Below are 22,290 nucleotides of genomic sequence, written 5' to 3'. Positions count from 1 at the left end.
AGCTCAGTTGCTGTGTATGTGGTGTAAGACCACAGTCCTTCTCACACACAAGAGGAACATTTGTTTGAGAAGTTTAGACTGTTGATCACAAGTTCAGATTAACCACTGATACAAAAATTTACCCCCACCACCCACCTCTTAACTCTCCCACCTTCTATTGTCATGTTGATGAACTGTTCCTTGTCTGCCTACTTACTCTCCTCCCTGACTGACAGGTCAGTCAACCTGTCCATCAGGTTTCATTTCCTCCTGCAGGACTCAAACGGTCACACCTCAACAGCTCAGTTTCCTGTAACCAATGAAGAAATCCCAACAATAAATTTTACATAAAATAGATAAAGCAGGTACTCTGTAAGCCTAGTAAAAATGTAATATGTAATATACTGTATGTTTGTGATTTCATTTTTAATTAATTGAATCAGGTCCACCTTGGCTAGACTTCAATTTTTATGGCTTCATATATTATCATAAACATGAATATGTATGTATGTATGGCTATGTGTACATATATATATATATATATATATATATATATATATATATATATATATATATATATATATATATATATGAAGAGTTCAGATGGAAAAGCCTCTAAGTGCCATCTGAAATTTTCTTCTAGAATGATCATTTTTATCAAGCTTGTATATTTAAGTTCAATAATTTCACTTAAATGGCAATGCAAATTACCTATTAATTGTCATTTGAGTGAAATTACTTAAATATACAAGCTTTATAAAAATGATCATTCTAGAAGAAAATTTCAGATGGCACTTAGAGGCTTTTGCATCTGAACTCTTCATATATATATATGTATGTATGTATCAGTCATCCGTGTATTACATTTATTTATTTTGACAAGAACAAATTTGTAAATAAATAATTTCATTCAATTAAGAAGTCTTTTTTAAGTCTTTTTTTAACTTTTGACATTTGAGTTTGTATATTGATTAAATCCATATTGATAATTTCTCTCATCTAAATCTTCATTTTCACTCAAATCAAACCATATCACTGCTAGCTCGTCCACAACGGCCTGTATTCCATGCCCATGTTTAATATGTAGTTATATCTCACCGTGGCAGGCTTTCTGTTCAGAGTGTTTGTGTGTTTTGAGGGTCTAGAAAGTTCAGTGCTTATCTAGCCTTGAACCGCAGTCTTTAATGGACCGCTGAACTCTTTGGATTGTGGACCCTGCCTGTGTATTTTAGATAACTGTACCTCAAAGTGACTCATGAACACAGATTTCAAAAGATCTCCAAAAATCCAGTCACCAAACAGGAGATTTCTATCAAATAACTGTAAATGATTATTGTGTCTTCATGTGTGCAGGCAATGTTTCAAATGTATATGTCCAGATAAAAGGAGACTATTAAATGTAAAGCAAACAGTACTGCATAATGGAAACTGAATCTCAGCATCTGTGGGTGGGTGGGTGCTAATATTTTTTTGACAGCAGTAATAAAATGCAGGACACACAGGATTTCAGTACAGTAAAAATCATTTAATTCAATAAAATAGTATATAGCAGTAGACCAGTTGTACCTTTATCATATTTATAAGACTACTTCACTGCGTTTCCAATACTGTTACAATGAGTTGCATCATACCTCTGCAGTACAACTCTTCCCATGACAACCACTGCCCCAGATATGGCGAAATGAATTTAAATAACAGAATATTAAACAGTAGATATTTCACTTTAGAACCCGTACAAAAATACTTTACAGACGAAATACATGACAGGGTTTCCAGATTACCAGAGTTATACCGAGCACACGGTGGGATATTGCGCAATCCAGGCGCACAGTCCACTTTCATGTTTTTTTCTCGGTTGTAAACGCATTGAACGAGCACTCGCCCGTTTTTCTATCAAGCGCAGAGAACTTTTGTTGTAAATTCTGCTCTCTTTAAAGTCACTGACAGTCATTAAGCACCGCTGGAGTCCCGTCAGCACTGGCCGGTGGCGGAGAGCAGGTTCCGCAGCGTCGCCAGCTCGCGCGACAGCTGTTCCACGCGCTTCTGTAACCGGTCGTTCTCGGCCGCGAGCTCGAGCACTTTGTGCTGCGTCTCCATGTTGCGCATTTTGGCTTTGTCTCTGCTTTTGCGGACGGCGAGATTGTTCCTCTCGCGCCTCTGTCTGTACTCGTCGCTGTCCTTTTCCAGCCTCTTCTTCCCTTTGCCGCCAGAGGCCATTTTGCCGCCCGACTGAGGTGATCTTCCCTTACCTGCCGGCGCAGGTGTACCTGGCGGGCTCGAGCAGGAGGAGGACGCGGTGGAAATGTTTCCCAGGCTGCCGCTCGGAGCGTACTGTAGATACGAGCGCATGTCAAAGCCCGCGGGACCATCCATTGGCGGCTCTTCGTGTCGCCAGTTACTTTTGGCAAAACTGCCCAGAAAGTCTGGGCTGAACACGGCGTCTATGCGCGTCTCCTGTATCTCCGGATACGCCAGCTGGTTATTCGGGTCCCGCTCGGTCAGCGAGATGTAGTTCTTGTAGTTCTGTAACGCTGCTCTCTTGCTCTTGTTTTCCTCGGAGAGAAAGTCGGTGTAGATTCCCAGTGCGCGGTGCCGGGTTTCGTCTTGGCTGGCCAGGTGCTGGTACTGGGACGAAGAGTCCAAATAGATGCTGAAGTCTATGGCTTTCTCGTGCTCAGAAAGATCATGAAGCTTCGTCATGGAGCCGTTAGTTGGCTGCTTGCAAATGCTGTTGCTGTTCGGACTGCTGCTGGCGTTAGAGCTGTGGAAAGCGAGGTAGTCCCCCTCGTAAAAACCGGCCACTTCCATGGATCTTAACACCCGCCGGATTGCGGCAGGACTGAGATCAGGGTTTCGCCGCCCCTGATAACTTCGCAAGAGAAGAACTCACGAGAAAATGCGAGTGTCTTCCAAAAAGCAGAAATACAGATTACTTTTGTCTAGTAATGTGGGTGATAGGTTGCCTGCCCAGCGATCGCTGGAGAGCTCGAGTCAGTTCCCATGCTTCGGATTGGGGTGTTTATAGGGGTGTGAGAGTGGGCGGCGATTCTCTATTTGGAATGTGACGCGTTTTTCTGGTTTGACGGCACTCTCAAAACGGTCTGCGAACACACGAGTGAGTAACAATAAAACATAAACATGGCATAAACAGATACAAATGTGCCGAGTTTAGGCTGTTTTATAAGGAACACATGTTTACATCAATTTTGATCTAGTTTAAAATGAGAATCAGAATGAGATTAATTGCCAAGTCAAGTGTGCAAACACTCGGGGAAGCTTACAGTAGCCTACACACACACACACACACAAAAAACGCAGATATAATAATAATAATAATAATTATATATATAATTATATATATATATATATATATATATATATATATATATATATATATATATATATAGGCCTACATATATATGAACTACTTGGATGTAATAGGGTCTCATTAATACCATTATACCATTCAAGAAAAAGAGGTATTTAAACTATTGTTTAAAGTGCATTTATTTTTTATATTTGCATTTATTTTATTTACTTATGTGTTCTACAGAACTCTACAGACACAACACATAAGTAAGCAAATATAAATAGAATTTATTACAAATAAAATAGAGTAAAGCTATGAAACACAGGTTTCTCGGAGGAGCAGTCAGTTAGCCATGGGGACCGGTCATTATTCAGCCACATTTAACCTGACCAGTCAAAATAATGTCTTCTAGAGCAGTGTTTCTCAACGCCAGTCCTCGGGACTCAACTCCTAAAATGTTTTAGATGTCTCCCTATTCAATACACGAAGAAGCTGATGAGTCGAATCAGGTGTTTTAATTAGTCAGACATCTAAAACACTCCTGGTGGGATTACTATATCACAACACTTCTGGGAATGCTCTGTTGCTAGGACCGGAAGTATCCACTTTATAACTTCATTTAAAGGTGTTTGGTTTTCTATTGACTTCTACAGGCCTGTCATCCTGCAATATTATCCACACTATATATATTCACACATTAAAGTTACTTTATTCACTTTACTGATTAATATCATATCATCATTGTCTAACCATAAGTTCTCTCAGTAGTAATTTCAGTTTCAATTTGATAGTTACAAGTAATTTTCCAGGGGTAGCAGGCGTTGGCTGCTGGAATAAACTTTTTTTTTTTTTTTTTTTTTAGTGATGTAGTTAGTCTGCCATCTGGTGGGTAAGGATTGCACTACAAGAGCTGGTTAAATTGATTTCATCATTGTCCTCGAAGCAGCACCATCTTTCTCAATATTTCCTTCTCTTATTCTGTGTCTGAACATTCCCGTGTCCCATATCATAGTGCAACGTGTTGCAAGAACTGACTCATTAAGCTCCCAGCACTTGAAAATATTATATAGCCTACATTTTCATGTCCATTTCATTTCCAATATTGTGCATTTATTATTTTATTTAATATTTGAATAATTTATTATCATGATATCATATTTTATTTGACACATTCCATTACTTTTTATAGCGCATCAGTGACGCAAATCCTACATCAAAACATATTTATGTATTGTGATTCTTTATCAGAGTGGTAGAGTCTGATTTAAAGTCATACATGAATGCCATGTCATAATTTAAACAATCTACTGAATTGGGGTTCATTTCATTGTACCAAATAATATTTTTTTTGTCATTGCCATCTTCTTTTGTGTTTCACCGAAGAAAAGGTGTAATTCAGGTTAGGACCAAAAAAGGGTGACAGTGATGACTGAATTTATCATTTGGAAGAAATATTTTTATTTTGAATGAAGCGTGAAGTCCAGCTCCCCCTCTCCCACTTAACCCATGACGTCCAGAGAGGTGGAGCTGGATGTAATTTGCCTCTGCAATGAGCACCACTTGCTTTTTTTGTCTGTTACTTGTTCTGCACAAGCCTCTGTTATACACTGTATTTCGCATCTACTCTCCTTTGACTTGTGAAGTAGGCCTAACATTAGATAGTAAAAAAAAAAAAACATAATTTTTTTTTTTTATTAACATAATGAAAATGAATATTTTGGACAATACACTAAAATACCAGCATCCACAACTGTACATTAAAGTAAATAAAATTAATCACTTCCAGTATAGCCTCTTTTCTGATTGGTTGCATCCGGGTGGGGTCAGGACATTCTTGTTTTATAATTGGTCGTCATGTTTGTTATGAAAACATAGTCGATTTGCTGATTGGCTGAATGCTGCAGCGCGACGAACACAATTGGGAGGAAACGCGGAACATGACGAACAGAGGCGTGGAGTTGAGGATGCGGAATTAATGCATCCGCTGCGCCCGAACCGGACTGAATATGGCGAGCACCGAGAGCAAAAGTGGGTCTTTGGAAAACTTTCACACACCCGAGCCAAGTAGAGTGGCTCAGCCGGGCGCGAGATGGGGTCCACAGCATGCAGGTGCTCGAGAGCTCGCGGAATTATACTCGCCAGGTGAGAATTTAAACCTTACATTTCCCGTCGGCGCCGGTAGCCGCCTGCCGCTGCCCACACCGGGGATTGAACGGACTGCCAGCCACGAGTTTCTCTTAAGCAGCGCCGGGCAGCACGGCCACGAAACTGTAGCATTCGCCTCGTAGTCTAGAGTAGTCGGTTTTTAAAGGGCATGTAGCGGAGCGCGTGCATATTCAGGCTGGGGTCTCTGCGGGGACAAACACTACGCAGCACAGTGTGGCATATGTGGTTTAGTAAGTGATGTTTATGTGGCAGGGAGTTTGAATGAGCTCATTGCCCTATCGGTGATGCCAGTCATCAGATGAGTCGAACACAGTTGTCTATGGTAAATTTGACCAAAATAGGTTATTAATCATGTCTTGTGAGTTTATATATATCTCTTATGGTCCCAGGGGATGTAATTCTGTGTCAGGAATAGTTGTGATACTTGTAGCTGTCAGATAGGCTACTAACAGGAGATCTCTTTGATTACACGCTTACCAAATAGATTACTCAGCACGTACTCAGTTATGTTTTGCTAGTTAAAAAAAGTTGTACAAATAAAATATGAACGGCATTTTGAGAAATAACATTAACATGACTTACAAAACGTACACGTAGCGGGTAGCCCCTTCATGGGTGCCGCTAATATTGACATCACATGACTAGTAGTTGCCATGCAACTGGCCGCTTTACTACCTAAAACAATACTGTTTATTTCATTTAGCAGATGTAGACAGTGTTTGCTGTGATTTACAAAGCATAAACGTAAAAGCTAATGCGAATAAAACAAGTAAAACTAATGTCAAACACAACAAAACAACAGAGCCACTGTAGAAAGGCTCCTAGATCCAGTGGCGTAGGTTTGATTTTGAAATTGGTGGGGACGGGGACATCAATATAAATATATTTTAAGTTTTGATCGAAATTATTGCTGAGGATATATCAGTGTCACTGGATAATGGTAGGGACACGTCCCTAGCGTCCCTACTAAATTCTACGCCCCTGCCTAGATCAATTATAATTTTTCACAGCTGATGTTGACAGTCTGGAGTTTTTTGTCTACTGAAATTTCTTAGAAAGATATGCAGTGTTTCGTAAGCAGAACAATAAAAAAACACATTCAATAATAGTACAACCCACTGAAGAGATGTAGCCTATGTCTATCCCTCACAGCCTCGCTTTCATTTGTTAAAAGTAAAAGATGGCACTGCTGTGAATAAAGTCTATAGTCAATAGTACAGTTATGCAGCTCATACAGAAGTCACTTTCTAACCAAGTTGCTTTCTGTAGGTAAATTCCAAATACATGATCATCTTGAATCCTCTGCGAAATCTCCATTCCCCATCACAGGGATTCCTATTTAAAGGTTGTATCAGTGATTTCAGGCCCCCCAAAAAAATGATCACATTCATCTAATCTTTCCTAACGATCCGCTAGCTGCCCGCCCCATAAGCATGCCGTCAAAAAAACGCGTCTCTGTAGGCAGCCTAGGCTCTGAGATCAGCACACAAAAACAATTGGTTTCACCAACCACTCAAAACCAAAACAAATACTGTTCCAACCAATCACAGACAGGGGGTGGGTGTTGTGAGGTTTTGAGCCAGCTTCTTCTTCAGCTCCGACTTCACGTGCAGCCGTACACGAGCACAAAACCTCACAACACCCACCCCTGTTGGTGATTGGTTGGAACACTATTTGTTTTGGTTTTGAGTGGTTGGTGAAACCAATTGTTTTTGTGTGCAGATCTCAGAGCCTAGGCTGCCTACAGAGACGCGGTTTTTTGACAGCATGCTTATGGGGCGGGCAGCTAGCGGATCATTAGGAAAGATTAGATGAATGTGATAAAAAAAAATTGGGGCCTGAAATCACTGATACAACCTTTAAATGGCTGCATTTCTCCCGCAAATATTCGCAGAACAGCGTTAAACGTGTCCGCATCGTAGAAACCAGAAAGATAAACAAACATCTTTGATGTGAAGCAACAGCAGTTAGTAAAGAAGCCTTATAATGCATCAAGCCAAAAAGTATCAGCACTAAGTACCAAAACCACTGGTACTATTGAATATCGAATAAGAAGCATCTCAATGTCAACAAAAACTTACTGAGTGCACCTTTAAAGACAGTTTCGGGTTGACTCGTTTTAATCTCAATAGGAATGGCTGTTCACACTATTAAAGATGAATAACAACAAAGTAATTTATAGCATTAGCACAACAGGGTCACACAAAACCAGCAGCCCACAATGGTTGGTTAGTTTGTGTGCAGTAAATGTGAATACCGTGGAAGGAGGATCTCCATCAGTGCCAGCAGGGAACAGTGGACATTGTGTGGAGGATAAAAGCTGCATATAAACACAAAAACAGAACAGGAGCGGAAACAAAAGATCACAGTAAGCACTAAGCAGACTAGTGTGAGGGTGTGGTAGGTGTGACAGGTACGAGTTTGTCATAGTTTGTGTGGGTGGGGTGGTGGAGTTCAATGTCAAATCGAGCAGGACCGATGTGGGTTTCTGGGTAGTGTGAGATTCAGTGCTTCTCTTACTTCACATCAGTGTCCTCTGATAGCATTGTCCTGTTTACAGTCACTTTTGGTGACTGTTCAGGCTCTCAGTATTTCGGTTTCAGTCAGATTAACACCCTGGAACAAACAGCAGTATTTCTAGATTTTGTCAATTGTGGTGTGTGAATCATGTTCTTTTCTGCAGTGAATTCAGGGCAAAGGTGAATTTGCCCTCGGCACACAATTGTTGTAGCTGTGCAAAGAAACAATGCGACTTTGTTGTGAGCATTGCTTTGATAAATGCTCACAGCCATAACCATCTGTCTTGATCTGTTATAAACATCTATTCAAATATGCTTTCTCAACAGTTTCTATGATAATGATGCTGTATTTTTGGAAAATTAGTGACCAGTAATGTAGATGGTTACTTTTTCATGTTGCTGTATTGTTGATTTGATTTTACTTTTATGTACAGCAAACAAAGTAGTACTTCAGTAAAGCTACTTCACTTAAGACACTCTGGAGACACTGAAGTTAGCGTACTCTCTAGGCCACTTTGGATATAAACCTATTTAAACTTAAACTTTATATATATATATATATATATATATATATATATATATATATTTATTATTGTGTGTGTGTGTGTATGTGTATGCAGGTATTTATTTATTAACAATTTGTACCTTTCATAACTATTTACAAACAGATTCCAACATTGCCATTTTGGTGGGTGAATGGCAGGTGAATTAAGAAATTTTTCATTTTAAAATTTGTGTTATTTTTATTAAAAAAAACTTCACATTAGTGATATATATTGTTTTTATTAAAAATATATCTTTGGCAGCAAAGTACTAATTTATTTGTTTGTTTTCCTCCCATATTTGGTACAAAAAGAGCATGTCATTGTGTTAAAATATTATATTTGAAATGAATCAGTGTGTCACATATTTCTCATATTTTGTTTGGTGGCTTAATGCCCAAAACTTCAATGTGTCACCACATTCTGTTGAAAAAAACTTCTGATGATAGCCTTTGAAAATGTCAAGTGTGCTGGTTGACATATTTTCAGTATTAGCTGATTTATATGTCTTTGATTTGAATTGTACTCATCATATCAGCGTATTGTTCTTACAGTCTGTTTTTAAATAATGCATTATGCTGCAGTTCCTATTAAAGTTTTATTTATTCACCAAAGCAATTTTTACTCAAATGTGGTGCTTTGCTGTTATTTTTGGACCCTGCTGACTAAAGACTGCTATTTAAAAGGTCTCAACTTCAATTTCTCACAGGAAAAAGATGTCAGGAATGGCTCAGTGTGCTTCTTTGCTTTACCCTCATGGCCTTCAACTTCTGTTACCTGGTAACATACTTCCACCTGGGACACATCTGGTACATCCTTCTGGGCATCGGTTGGTACAACAAACAAACCCTCACACACACATCAATGTTTAATAAAGTAGTGGTAGACACAACAAAGAAGTTGCAAAGTACAACTCTGAAATTCCCAGTATTCACGAATGCTGGTAGCTGCCAGATTTTTTTTATCTGTGTGTCTTAAATAACTAGCAACTACCAAAACCAGCTTTTTATGGGAACTGAAAGCCATTTTGGTTAATAATAGGATTTAGAGATTGATTTCATGCTGATATTCTGCTGTGTGTGTGTGTGTGTGAAGTGGCAGGGATCCTCACAGCAGACTTTGCCTCTGGTCTGGTCCACTGGGGTGCTGACACATGGGGTTCAGTGGATCTGCCCATCGTTGGGAAGGTACAGGAGGGAAACACCCTTTTTTCCATGTTATTAAGTTAATATTAAGGATTAAAAATGTAATAAAATACTTTGAGAACAAATAGATATTGAACCACTTGATCGCAAGTAGATTTCTAGGACATTTTATATTTTTGTTTTTACTTTAAACATCTTTTAAGGCCAATTCACACTGCACTGACAGACACCGACCAACGGCGACAGTCACCAGATTACAGTATGTCACTTCTCAGACATTCACCCTGTAAACACAGATTCAACATGTTAATCCTGAAAAAACAAGCGCCGACCGGTTAACCCACTGATTCGACAAAACCCAATGAATGTGTTTGTTGGTGTTGGTGGGCTTCGATCAGTACAGTGTGAATTGGCCTTTAAATGTCTTTAAACACTTTAAACAGAAAATATGAGAAAATATACTCAACTACTAAATTGTGCTAGCATAATTACTTATCCTAAAAAACTTTTCCTGTGTTTGTTGGCACCCAGGCCTTCATTCGTCCATTTCGAGAGCACCACATTGATCCAACAGCTATAACGCGCCATGATTTCATTGAGACAAATGGTGATAACTGTATGTTGACTATCATCCCTCTCGCTAACATGGCCGCTAACTTCTTGATGCTCTCACCAGGTAAGAAGACATCAGACATGTTATCTGTCCAATACAGAGACAAATGATGAACCACATTCATTTATGACTCCGTGTGTAATATTGTGCTGTTCTCTCTTCAGCGGAGATCTATCCAAACTACCCATGGTACTGTTACGTCTTTGCTTTAGCCATTTTTGTTACACTGACCAATCAGATTCACAAATGGTCGCACACATATTTTGGGCTCCCACGCTGGGTGACGTTTCTTCAGGACTGTTACATCATTTTACCACGGAAACACCACAGAGTTCACCACGTTTCACCTCATGAAACCTACTTCTGCATTACCACAGGTATACTCGCACACAAAACACGTTTGTATAGAAAGTTCAAAAGAACAGCATTTATTTGAAATAGAAATGTTTTGCAACGTGTATTTATTAATTAAAAAAGTCATTCAAAATGCAGTGCGTTGCATACATACAATAACAAAGGCATATGGTGCAACTAATATGCAGAAGAAAAAAAAACAGGAAATGAAATCAGAAAGAGGAACCTCATGAGTGTGATACTACCCAAAAACTACCAAGAATGTTTTCATGTATTAAACTAGATTTTTGAAGATTTCAAATTTTATTTATCATTGACACTAAATTATATATAAATTTACAGCAGTTATACAGTTACACATGTCATTGACCCTAATGTGTTTGAATGTGCAGGCTGGTTGAACTATCCTCTAGAGAAACTGGGATTCTGGAGAAACCTGGAAGATCTGATCCAGAGCCTGACAGGAGAGAAACCCAGATCAGATGACCTCAGATGGGCCCAGAAAACCAAGTAATCTTCCTCTGCCACCGACCCACCTCCCCTACCTCAGACCTGCTTATAGGAGAACAGTCTTTTTTCTCCATCTACTTGTCCTCCCTCAGACAGAACAGGAATGGCAAGATATCAAAGCCCAAGTTAGAAAGCCATCAATTCTTAGCAAAAGTCGAGAGAATGGGGTTGACAAAGCAATTGAAAGCAATATCCCACCCTGCTCACTCTAAAGACCCAAACATCCTTGTTGAAAACTTGAGACTTCTGTGAAATGTTTAAAACTATTCAAAGTGCAAAAAAACAAAATGAATTTAAAATGTCAATACTTGAACAAAGTGGGCTCTTTTCTGGACATCTTCTTATCTTTCAGCTGCTCAAAGCTTTGCTGACTAGCTTGTTTCTGAGGGACTGGCTTTTGACTGACTGCACTTTTGGGTTTGGCCTTTGGGACTGATATCTCTCGCTCTCATCCTTCACTTGTTTGGGGTTTAAGTGCAGTAAACTCAAGGCATTTTGGCTCTTTCACCGCAGAGGGCTGAAAACCGGTGTCTTCATCTGTTGCTTGTGTCTGAACGGACGGAGCAGCATCATATGCAGTCTAACTTCAGTACGCCTTAAAAGGCAAATCGCAAGAAACTTGCTTTGCTCTGCCTCATCCTGTTCCTTACATTCATTTTTTCATTATTAATACTTTCTTTTGAAGCACATTTGCAAATTCAGAGGTGCTGAAAGCAGTTAGCTCTTGATCAAGAGGTGTATATTAGAAGTATTTCCACGTTAATATTTAGGTTAATAATGTCTAAGTGTGTGAATAAGCAATGGTGTCCTCACAGATATCAAAACCCATGAGACACTCAGAATAGGCCTTATATGTATCCATTTTTATCTTGTATTAACTTCACTGTAGGCTAGGTTGACCAGCTGACTGACACAAACTTAAACTTACACTCCATTACTTGGGTTTTAGGTCTGCATACATTGCTACTTAACAGTTTAATGTTCAACTTAACACTAGCATGTTAAATTTTAATAATAATATGAAATGTTAAAGGTGGTTACAGCATGATGAACAGACGAAGGACAGATTTAACATCTAGCTGAATAGTGACTTATAACTACTACTAACTGCTCATTTAATGAGCGTTATATACATTCTCTATTATAAAGCTGCAATGACAATGGACTCGAAAAAATATTTATTTACTTGACTTTATATTTAAATACAGCAGTAGTCATATTTTTGATTATTAAAAAAATTAAAGTTAATCTTTCACTAATGAAAAAAACACATTCTTTGCTTTGGAAAATAAGTGTTGCTATCTAAGCCATGTAGTTAAGACGGTGTTCATGCCGTCTTTTAAGAGTGAGGAAATTGAAGTAATGAACAATTTAATATTTTATATCACATCTAACATAATTGTGATCATTTTTGTTGTGCCATTTGGGGGTATTAGTTTAATTCTTTTTCTTTGCACAAAAAAACCTGTTAGCCCTTAAGAACTGAAAAGGTCAGCCTAAATGAGTTATAGCTTAGAAGTGTTATGCTTGTGTGCATTTTCACGCCAAAACCTTGTTACTGTCAGCCGGAATGTGGCAATTGTTGTGTTTCAATAGGTCAGTTTGGTGATGGTACATGTTTAAAATAGGTCAGCTTTATAGAAGAGAACATGTTTTAGAGAGCAAATTCATTTGTCCAATATGTAAAACCGTTACAAAGGAGTCAGCCAGAACTGTAAAAAAAACAAAACATATATGAGGTGTTTTGAGCTGATTCATAATGTGTCATGTGTTACATTTTATTTTTCTCCTTTTTATGAATTCAGGAAGATTTGTTAGATGGAATATTGTAGTATTTTTGACAGTCAACTAATATCTTATATATTTCTATGCTGATATGAGATGCCAAACTTATTTTTGCTCAGCTAATAGATCTGTTGTGGTGTGTTTGGTCGGTGTTTATTTGAAGAAAACACTCCAGTGGCGATGTTCACTGTACAGGGAACTGAAGCTTAAACCAATTACTTTGATTTAGTAAAATGTTACATTTGTCATTGAATTTCACTTAATTTTGTATTTTTGGTTTCTTTATTATGACATTATTATTTTCTCCTAAATTTTACATTGCAGAGTGTGAACGATCATATCATATAACATATCTCAACCTTTTCTTTTATTTGTAATGTACTGACCATGAAGGATTTTACCAGCCGTAACATTTCTTGATTTGAAATGGTGGAAGAAGTTGGAGAAGCAAGTGATTGTGATGTGTTGATGCAGTCAAGACTTCTGTGTTTTTGTCTGGTCAAGCTTAGTGTTCTGAAAGTATGATTATGGTTCTATTAACCCACAGAAATTTAGGAAATTGCTTAAGAAATGTTACTAGTTTGTTGTGAAATGTGTAAAAGAGATTGTGGTAATATGGCGATTGTATTATCGAAAATGCAAGATTAGAGTGTTAAAGACCTTCTCGTTGAGTCTCCTTTCTTTCCATGCACAGTGTAACAGTATGTGGCTTTGAGAAGACTGAACTAATCACATTGTACTTGCTCAAAAATAGCATACTGTCCTTCAGATAACAAAGCAAAGCCGATCCCTTATTCGCTGGGGTCATTTGATTGATGACCTTTGGCATTCACACTTGTTACTGAATGTTAGTTCTTACTGATTTATTGGGAGAAGCCTTTTAAAAATGCTATCTCGGTTGATTTTGTAATTCACCTCATAGTCTCACAATCAGCAAATCAGCAAGACGGCTACTTGTTGAAAACTGAAAATAACGCCTTAATGCCTTTTTTTTGTTGTTTCTTGTTTTGAAAACGTTTATGTCATTAAGTTCATATTTATAATAAAATGAATAAAGAACTGGAAAGACCTGTGGCCTGATTTGTGCTTTTTATCCTGCTTATGTTGGGTCATTGAAGATGTTTATTCTTTATTCTTCAGTACACATCATACACAGGGCTGTCAGCAGATAAACAACAGCTCAATGTCCACTCAACTTTTACTTGACCCTCAATGCTAAATAATGTTTGTATTCAACAAGTTGACTTATTAGAATGATGCCATTTAATTGTAAAACTGAACACGTAACATTCCTTTTTGTTCTTTCTTTTACCTTTCACCTTCATTTCAAAGTTCAATCTCTCTCTCTCTCTCTCTCTCTCTCTCTCTCTCTCTCTCTCTCTCTCTCTCTCTCTCTCTCTCTCTCTCACACACACACACACACACACACACACTCACACTCACACACACACACACACACACACACACACTCACACTCACACACACACACACACACACACACACACACACACACACACACACACACACACACACACACACACACACACACACACACACACACACACACGTGTTGCAATGCTTATGACTTCACATTGTGACTGAACCAAAAGAAAAATAAATAGAGGCGCTTTACACCAGAACAGATTGCAACACTCCATAGTGATACATGAAACACTGTTATCAGATTACTTATGATTTATATACATATAAATAATACATTTTATATTTAGATCATGGATTGCGGAAGCAGGGCTTCCGCCCAGGTCTATAGGCCCGGGCTACTTTTGAGGTCTGGTACAAATATGACATACAAAAATACATATGTATGGAAGATTAATCATTAAAAGATGGCGATCTCAATTCAAACTTGCACGTGGTCTTATTCTTAAATGACAATGATTTGGCTGTCTATGAAACCTTTGAAATTACAATCACAATTACAAATCATTCTATTTCATAACTTTAAACTGTAAAGAGAATAAATAAAATGAAATTAACTTTTTTAGTTTTTTTTAACTTTTTTAAAAAAAAATATATATTAATAATTTAAACATTAGTTTTTTGTCTCTCACCAAGGCAGCCTTTATTTAAACAAAAATACAGTAATAACAGTAATATTATAATGTATTATTACAATTTAAAAGAACTAATCTGAATATATTTTAAAATGTAATTTCTTTTCAGCAGTCATTACTCCAGTCTTCAGTCACATGATCCTACAGAAATAATTCTAAAATGCAGATTTTCTGCTCAAGTAAATTATTATCTTATTATTATCAATGTTAAAAAAACTTCTGTTGCTTAATATTTTTATCAAAACATGTCTTTTTTTTTCAGGTTTCTTTGATGAATAGAATGATGAAAGTTGTTTTTTTTTTCCTAAATTTTTTTTTTCTTTTATTCAGCAAGGACACATTGCAGGTTTGTCGGCTGCACATCCATGAAGTGAATCTCCCGTTCCACCACATCACAGAGTTGCTCTATTGGATTGAGATCTGGTGACTGTGAAGGCCATTTGAGTATAGTGACCGCATTGCCATGTTCAAGAAACCAGTTTGAGGTGATTTGAGCTTTGTGACATGTTATCCTGCTGGAAGCAGCCATCAGAAGATTGTACACATGTGGTCATAAAGGAAAGGACATGGTCAGCAACAATACTCAGGTAGGCTGTGGCATTTAAATGATGCTCAATTGGTACTAAGGGGCCCAAAGTGTGCCAAAAAAATATCCCCCACACCATTACAACATTAGCACCAGCCTGAACCGTTGATACAAGGCAGGATGGATCCATGCTTTCATGTTGTCTACACCAAATTCTGACCCTACCGCCTGAATGTCGCAGAAGAAATCGAGAATCATCAGACCAGGCAATGTTTTTCCAATCTTCTATTGTCCAATTTTGGTGGGCCCATGCGAATATCCTCAGTTTGCTGTCTTACCTTTAAGGTTCGATGTGTAGTGCGTTCAGAGATGCTCTTCTGCTGACCTTGGTTGTAACAAGTGGTTAGGCTATTTGAGATACTGTTGCTTGCCTTTCTATCAGTTCGAACCAGTCCGGGCTGCGTTTCTCAAAAGCATTGTGAGCTAAGTTGATTGTAGAGACCATTTGTGCCAATGGCTGTGCGTGAAAATCCAAGTAAATCAGCAGTTTCTGAAATACTCAGCCCGTCTGGCACCAACAACCATGCCACGTTCAAAGTCACTTTAAATCACCTTTCTTCCCCATTCTGACACTCAGTTAGAACTTCAGCGGATCGCCTTGACCATGTCTACATGCCTTCATGCATTGAGTTGCTGCCGTGTGAATGGCTGGTTAGATATTTGCGTTATAATCTGTGAACCTTTGGCTGCTATCTTACCCCATCTGGCTTCAAGTCATTGACTTTTGTTTGTGTCTGATTTCTGGTAAAGTCACTTATGTACTCATGGGTCCCATCTATACATGCCCGATGCCTTTATGTAATGCGTTAATAGTTAAAATAAATCTTTCTTGTTGGGTACAAGTTCAAAACCTAAAATAAGCTGTTAATTAGTAATGAGAGTAGTAAAGTATATGTAGGTCACACCATATAAAGCTGCACTTATACTGTATGCTGTGCCAGAATGAGCTCTGGGTTGTGATGTTTTGTGATTGATTCTATATGAGAGATTGATTCTATATCTGCTATGAGAGTATAAAAATAAACAGCACCTAAGGTAAGTTTAATGTTTTGTAAAGACTTTTAACGGTTCAAAGTTCCACACCGAGAACGTCAGATTGTGGTACAAGGACTATGGCTTAAATATGATGTGAATTGAAGTCTCTGTGCTCAACATTTGTTATTCTTGATGAAAGATATGATGGTTGAATAGGGTCAAAGTACATGCCGCAAAAAAGTTCAGGATATTCTGTTCACGATTAAATAACCGTGATACATCTCAGAGGCACAACAGGCCTGTGAGTACAAATTTTACTGCTCACTGAACTCTGTCCTCCTTTAGTTGCACACTTTGATGCCAATGCTATAGTACAAGAGTTATGCAGAAAAACTGGACCAGCTAAAAGGCAATTTTGTTGCAGTGTCATGTGACAGGAGAGTTATGCACTTCATTAGAGCGGGATGACCTTCATGAGACTCACCCACACTCACACGCTGAGGTTAAAAACCACACTGTGGACATCTTTAGAGTTGAGAGGTTAAACGGTAACGAGATACAGGATTGCTGAATGAATGTCACTTCTATGACTTACCGGTTCGTAGAGCAAACTAATGTCTGTGTCAGAAAGAAGAGCATGTTCTGTCACATTGGCTCAGCAGTAATGTGAGTACTGAATTTGTTTAATGCTCCTCCAGTGAGATAACACATAAATCATAAATCAGTCTTTTGTCCTGAGTTACAGGTATCGGATGTTTGCTTACATGCTGACTGAATATTTTTAATGTGTCGCTTTTGTTATCATGTTGGATGTTACATGTATGCAAATCCAATGGTCTTTAACCATTGACTGACAAGTTCATTTTAACTTTTAACATTGTCTTTGGTTGTATAAAAACCACCTAGACCACTGTTTCCAGTTAACAGAATTAACAAGAATTAACAATTCATATTTGAATTTAGAATGATTACTGATTTTTGTACTTTTTACAATTAATAAGCCACATTAATACAGCAATTCACATTTTATTGTCGATTGTTATAGTGCCGGTTTATAATAATTTTATTGCTATGCTGCACTTGAACTTTGTATTGCATGCAACGTTTTGTAAGCTTAAAGTATGATGTAATAATAATAATAATAATAATAATAATATTATATATATATACAGTAGTCAAAATTTAAAATGAATCAAAAAGTTCATCAAAGTTGTCTAAGACAAGAATGGGTATTGTTCAAAATTCATGTATAACTTTGATGAAAGGTTCTGATCCACTTCAAATGTTGACATATATATATATATATATAAACAAACAGTACTGTGCAAAAGTCTTAGGCATGTTAATACAGAAATCTCACTGGATTATTACAATTAATGGCAAAAAGAATGTTTAGAAATGTAAACTGATATTTCCTACTGACACACTACAGCAAAAGATATAAGATGCCTAAGACTTTTGCACAGTACTGTATATATATATACATTTTAAAATACTGTATTACGTTTTTTTTATTTATTTTTTTTAAAGTATTTTTATATATATGCAGCCTTGGTGAGCATAAAAGACTAAAAACATTACAAATATCTTACTGACCCCAACATTTTGAACAGTTGAATATATAGTCTTAATTCCCAGGGTTGTGCAATGGTTCCTCAGTCAGAGATGTCATATTATGTTTTTTTTCTCTCTTTAAAGGTAATCTGATGTTTTGACAAAGGCAAGAAGAGAAGACATCAAACCACAGCCCAACTGAAGTGGCGTCACACAATATAAAATACCGAAGAGTCACACAGTTGAAAGTTGTCTGACATCAGATAGTTCTTCAACCACCCGTTTGCCCTCTGATAAAGACGTTCACTATGCCTTTGTACACCCATGCCTTGGCGTGTGCTTTCGGTCTGGGCTCCTGGGTGTCCATTAATGGCTTGTGGGTAGAACTTCCTCTGATAGTCAATGTTCTACCAGAGGGTTGGGACTTGCCATCGTACCTCACAGTCATCATTCAGCTTGCCAACTTAGGGCCTTTGCTGGTGACCCTGGCGCACAAATTCTGTCCTGGAAGACTACGTGAAAATCTCGTCATCTATGCGGTCCTGTCAATCGGTGTTGTAGCCTGCGTCCTACTGGCTGTGTTTTGGAAGAACACCACCATGCTCCTCGGTCAACCGCGTAGCACAGCATTTTTCATCCTCACATTTTTTCTTGCTCTAGTCGATTGCACCTCATCTGTAACCTTTCTGCCATTCATGATGCAACTTCCAGCCAAATACATCACCACATACTTCATTGGAGAAGGTCTGAGCGGTCTGGTTCCAGGCCTGGTGGCGCTGGCGCAAGGGGTTGGAATGTCAAAATGTGTCAATGTGTCGCACGTGTCAGATAACCTCACAGACTCTGAACCTCCGACCTTCATTGTGGAGACGCAGTACCTCCCTCCTAATTTCTCCACTGAGATCTTCTTCTCTTTCCTGGCCGTAATGACAGCAATAAGCCTGGGTGCTTTCCTCATATTAAACCGTCTGCCTCGCACCTTTGAACTATCCACTGAAAATCTCGTCCCGGACTCAGATGCCGTGGCAACAGTCTGCAGTGGTTTGGAGGGCCACGTGGACCCCAATCCAAACAGTCAAGAGGAAGAGGAAAAGAAGCAGATCAGAGTGGTACTTCCTAAACCGCTGCACTCCGACTATCAGCTGGCGTTCATCTATTTTATGGTGGTGTGGGTGAATGGTGCAACGAACGGACTGCTGCCCTCAGTGCAGACGTTCTCCTGTATGCCTTATGGAAATATGGCCTATCACCTGTCAGCCGCTCTGTCGGCGGTAGCCAATCCAGTGGCGTGCATCATAGCCATGTTTTTCCCCAAACGGTATATATCTCCATTTTTAATTACAATCAGGGCTTGACATTAACTTTTTTTTGCTCACCAGCCACTGTGGCTATTTGTTTTTACAAAGTTACTAGCCACTTAGCATTTTCACTGGCCACAATTTTGACATCGATAACATAGAGAAAAACTGCCATATAGATATTTTTAATATTATCTCATAATTTAGCAGCTGGTATATTAGGCTGCTGTCACTTTAAGACCTGACGCACAGACACTTTGGGTGTGAGCACAAAATCTGCGGGTATGAGTAAAATTATGCTCAATACGTGCAATCCCTCATCGAAATTCAAGCCCTGTAACACCAACAATATTCATCCAGAGCAAAAGTGGCTAGTAGGACTGACTGTTACACGCCACCGCTGAAATCCACCCATATTTGGTGGGTGTTAATGTCAAGCCCTGATTACAATCTAATCATATTTAATGTTTTGCCGATTTGCACATATTTTGTGTTCTATTAAGTAGATAATTTGTTTTAAAGATATATTCCAGGTTAAATCAATTAAGGCATCTAAGATGTAATCCATGGCATCTGAGGCCTGCTGTTGATTACCACAAAAAAGGTCCCTCAGTGTGTAAAATGAATGAAAAACATGGAATAATATTTATTTTAAAGCAAATTTTAAGAAAGGTTCATAATAGGAGTTTGACTAAAAGTGAGTATAATTTTCTCTTCCAGTTCGTTAGTGTTTCTGGGCGTCCTGTGTCTGCTGGGGTCTGTATTTGGAGGCTACAATATGGCCATGGCTGCCATGAGTCCCTGCCCATTACTCCAACATACACCTCTAGGGGACGCTATTATAGTAAGTTCCCTTTTAATGTAATCAGCCCATTTCTAGAAGATTCTGTCTAAATGTTTAGCTTTACATGAATCTATTGTTGATTCTATTCAGAATGAAATGTTAAAAGATCAATGTAAATGGTTCAGCAAAACTATTTTGTTCCTAAGGCTACAAAAAAAAAAAGAAAGAAGTAAAACAGTCATGGCTAATGCAGGATAAGTGAAGGAAAAAAAACAATATTAAACTCTCAAAAAAGTAACCTTCTGAATTATAATGAAACCTAGTGAACATCACAAATGATTAGAGCTTGATTTGGGATAATGCTTAAACGTCCAGGATAGAAAAATCCAGATCCATGTGCCCTAGTTTCAAAGTCGAGTGTTTGCGTCACTAGTAATGATGAGTTGTGTAATTTCAGACTTATTAAACACTGGCTGAGATGAGATATAGGCTACTACTCTTTCTCAACACCTCAGCATAATACCCTGATAACTAACTACTTCAGATATACTGTCACAGACATGACAGGTTCTCTATATATATTAATGAACATATATTAATCTGACAAGCATCTGACGACCTATTTGTCACTCTTTTTTTATGTTTCAACTTGTTTCAGGTTTTGTCATGGGTTTTCTTTACTGGTCTGCTGTCCTATGTGAAGGTGATGGTAGGTGTGATTCTGAGGGACCGGAGTCACAGCGCTCTCGTGTGGTGTGGAGCAGCAGTGCAGACAGGATCTTTGTTGGGCTCCTTCATTATGTTCCCCCTGGTTAACATCTATCATCTCTTCCAGTCGGGGGACGTTTGCAACACCAAATGCCCATTATAACAAGAGTTTAATAAGACTAACAGGGAAATGAACTGCTAACTCATTTTCACATCATAGCTGAGCTAATGATGGTGACATACTGAACTAACATTTGGCACTTACTTGCTCTTCTCTTTTGTTTTCACATTAATTTAACATTTGTACATCTTTTATATTATTGTGGATTATTATTTATGATGTTGTGAGTTTCTGGAAACATTTACAAGTGTTTCTGAATCATTTGTTGATTACTGGTATGTTGTTTCAATATTATCAGATGGCAAAATCAGATGATTGCGTTGTTAAATTTTGTATTATAAATGCTGTCTCAAACTGGTATTAATTAAATGTTTTAGGTTAAATTAATGTTTTTAAACAAGTTACGCTCTATCAGCTAAACGCTCTATCAGTCAAAGACCACATAAATAATTTTGACTCGTCCCTCAATCTGTAAAAGAAAATGAAAGCGCTCACAATGGAAGTCCATAGACTCATGAATCATGTTCTATGTAAACACTCCCTTTCTGTTCCTTGTACATATAATGTCAAAGCTTCAGGGTGCAGTGGGTGTATATGGTCATGTCAAGAGTTTTCTGATAACTTGTAAAACATATTTATCTCAGTGTCATTTTCATATGTAAATCTTTAGGCTATACTGTTAAAACTATGCATTTTAACAAAGTATTTTAACATTTATCAATACAATGTCTTGCCCCATAGACTACAACTGCAAGTACATTGCTGTACACACAACTTGAGGGATGAGTCGAAATTATTTTCTGTGATAAATAGAACCTGGAAGGTTTAAACAACATGCCGTGGCACCTATGCCATCGCTAGATGGCGCTCATTTGCTGGATATTTTGCTGATGCAACTGCTCTTTTGCAAGACAGGCTTCAGAGTAAACTTCTGATTGACAGTGTTACTGACAGCATCCCCAAAAATTAAAATTAATTTAAAATAAATAAATCAAGCTAAATACTACTGATGTTGCGTTCGATATTGAAGCTTGATTCACCAAAAACGTGATCTATGATGTCTGAAGTTTCGCTCATCTGAGAACCATGACTGCTTTAGTATCTGGTTCATAAGGAGCGAGTTTTCCTAATTGTAAAACAATTATTATAATTTTTTTTACAATACATACCATAATTTATGTATGAAGCCCACTGCTCATTTAACCAAGGAATAACAGCTGAAACCAGGACTGAAGCATGGTTAAAATAGACGGATCACAGATTTTA

At 38.0% G+C, this 22,290-nt stretch overlaps 3 protein-coding genes across 3 annotated transcripts; 2 read left to right on the top strand and 1 right to left on the bottom strand.

The window, feature by feature from the left end:
- Window positions 1-1,483: 1,483 nt before the first annotated feature.
- On the bottom strand, window positions 1,484-2,982 carry cebpb (CCAAT enhancer binding protein beta). The gene has a single exon (XM_084086962.1). It carries the CDS (start codon window positions 2,785-2,787, stop codon window positions 1,951-1,953), a length of 837 nt encoding a protein of 278 aa, XP_083943088.1. The 5' UTR covers window positions 2,788-2,982; the 3' UTR covers window positions 1,484-1,950.
- Window positions 2,983-5,196: 2,214 nt separating this feature from the next.
- Window positions 5,197-13,992, top strand: peds1 (plasmanylethanolamine desaturase 1). Its single transcript, XM_084086366.1, has 6 exons — window positions 5,197-5,431; window positions 9,226-9,345; window positions 9,612-9,703; window positions 10,193-10,337; window positions 10,439-10,651; window positions 11,021-13,992. Exons 1-6 carry the CDS (start codon window positions 5,296-5,298, stop codon window positions 11,140-11,142), a joined length of 828 nt encoding a protein of 275 aa, XP_083942492.1. The 5' UTR covers window positions 5,197-5,295; the 3' UTR covers window positions 11,143-13,992.
- A 2,914-nt stretch (window positions 13,993-16,906) lies between these two features.
- On the top strand, window positions 16,907-22,065 carry slc52a3-1 (solute carrier family 52 member 3-1). Its single transcript, XM_084086356.1, has 4 exons — window positions 16,907-17,225; window positions 18,258-19,431; window positions 20,132-20,255; window positions 20,854-22,065. The coding sequence occupies exons 2-4, from the start codon at window positions 18,422-18,424 to the stop codon at window positions 21,064-21,066; spliced, it is 1,347 nt and encodes a 448-aa protein (XP_083942482.1). The 5' UTR covers window positions 16,907-17,225; window positions 18,258-18,421; the 3' UTR covers window positions 21,067-22,065.
- The last annotated feature ends 225 nt before the right edge of the window (window positions 22,066-22,290 follow it).

Source organism: Abramis brama, assembly GCF_963993115.1.
Source record: "Abramis brama genome assembly, chromosome: 16".
Taxonomy (NCBI): Eukaryota; Metazoa; Chordata; class Actinopteri; order Cypriniformes; family Leuciscidae; genus Abramis; species Abramis brama.
The sequence above is the reverse complement of the archived record's forward strand: the minus strand, read 5'-3'. Positions and strand labels throughout refer to the sequence as shown.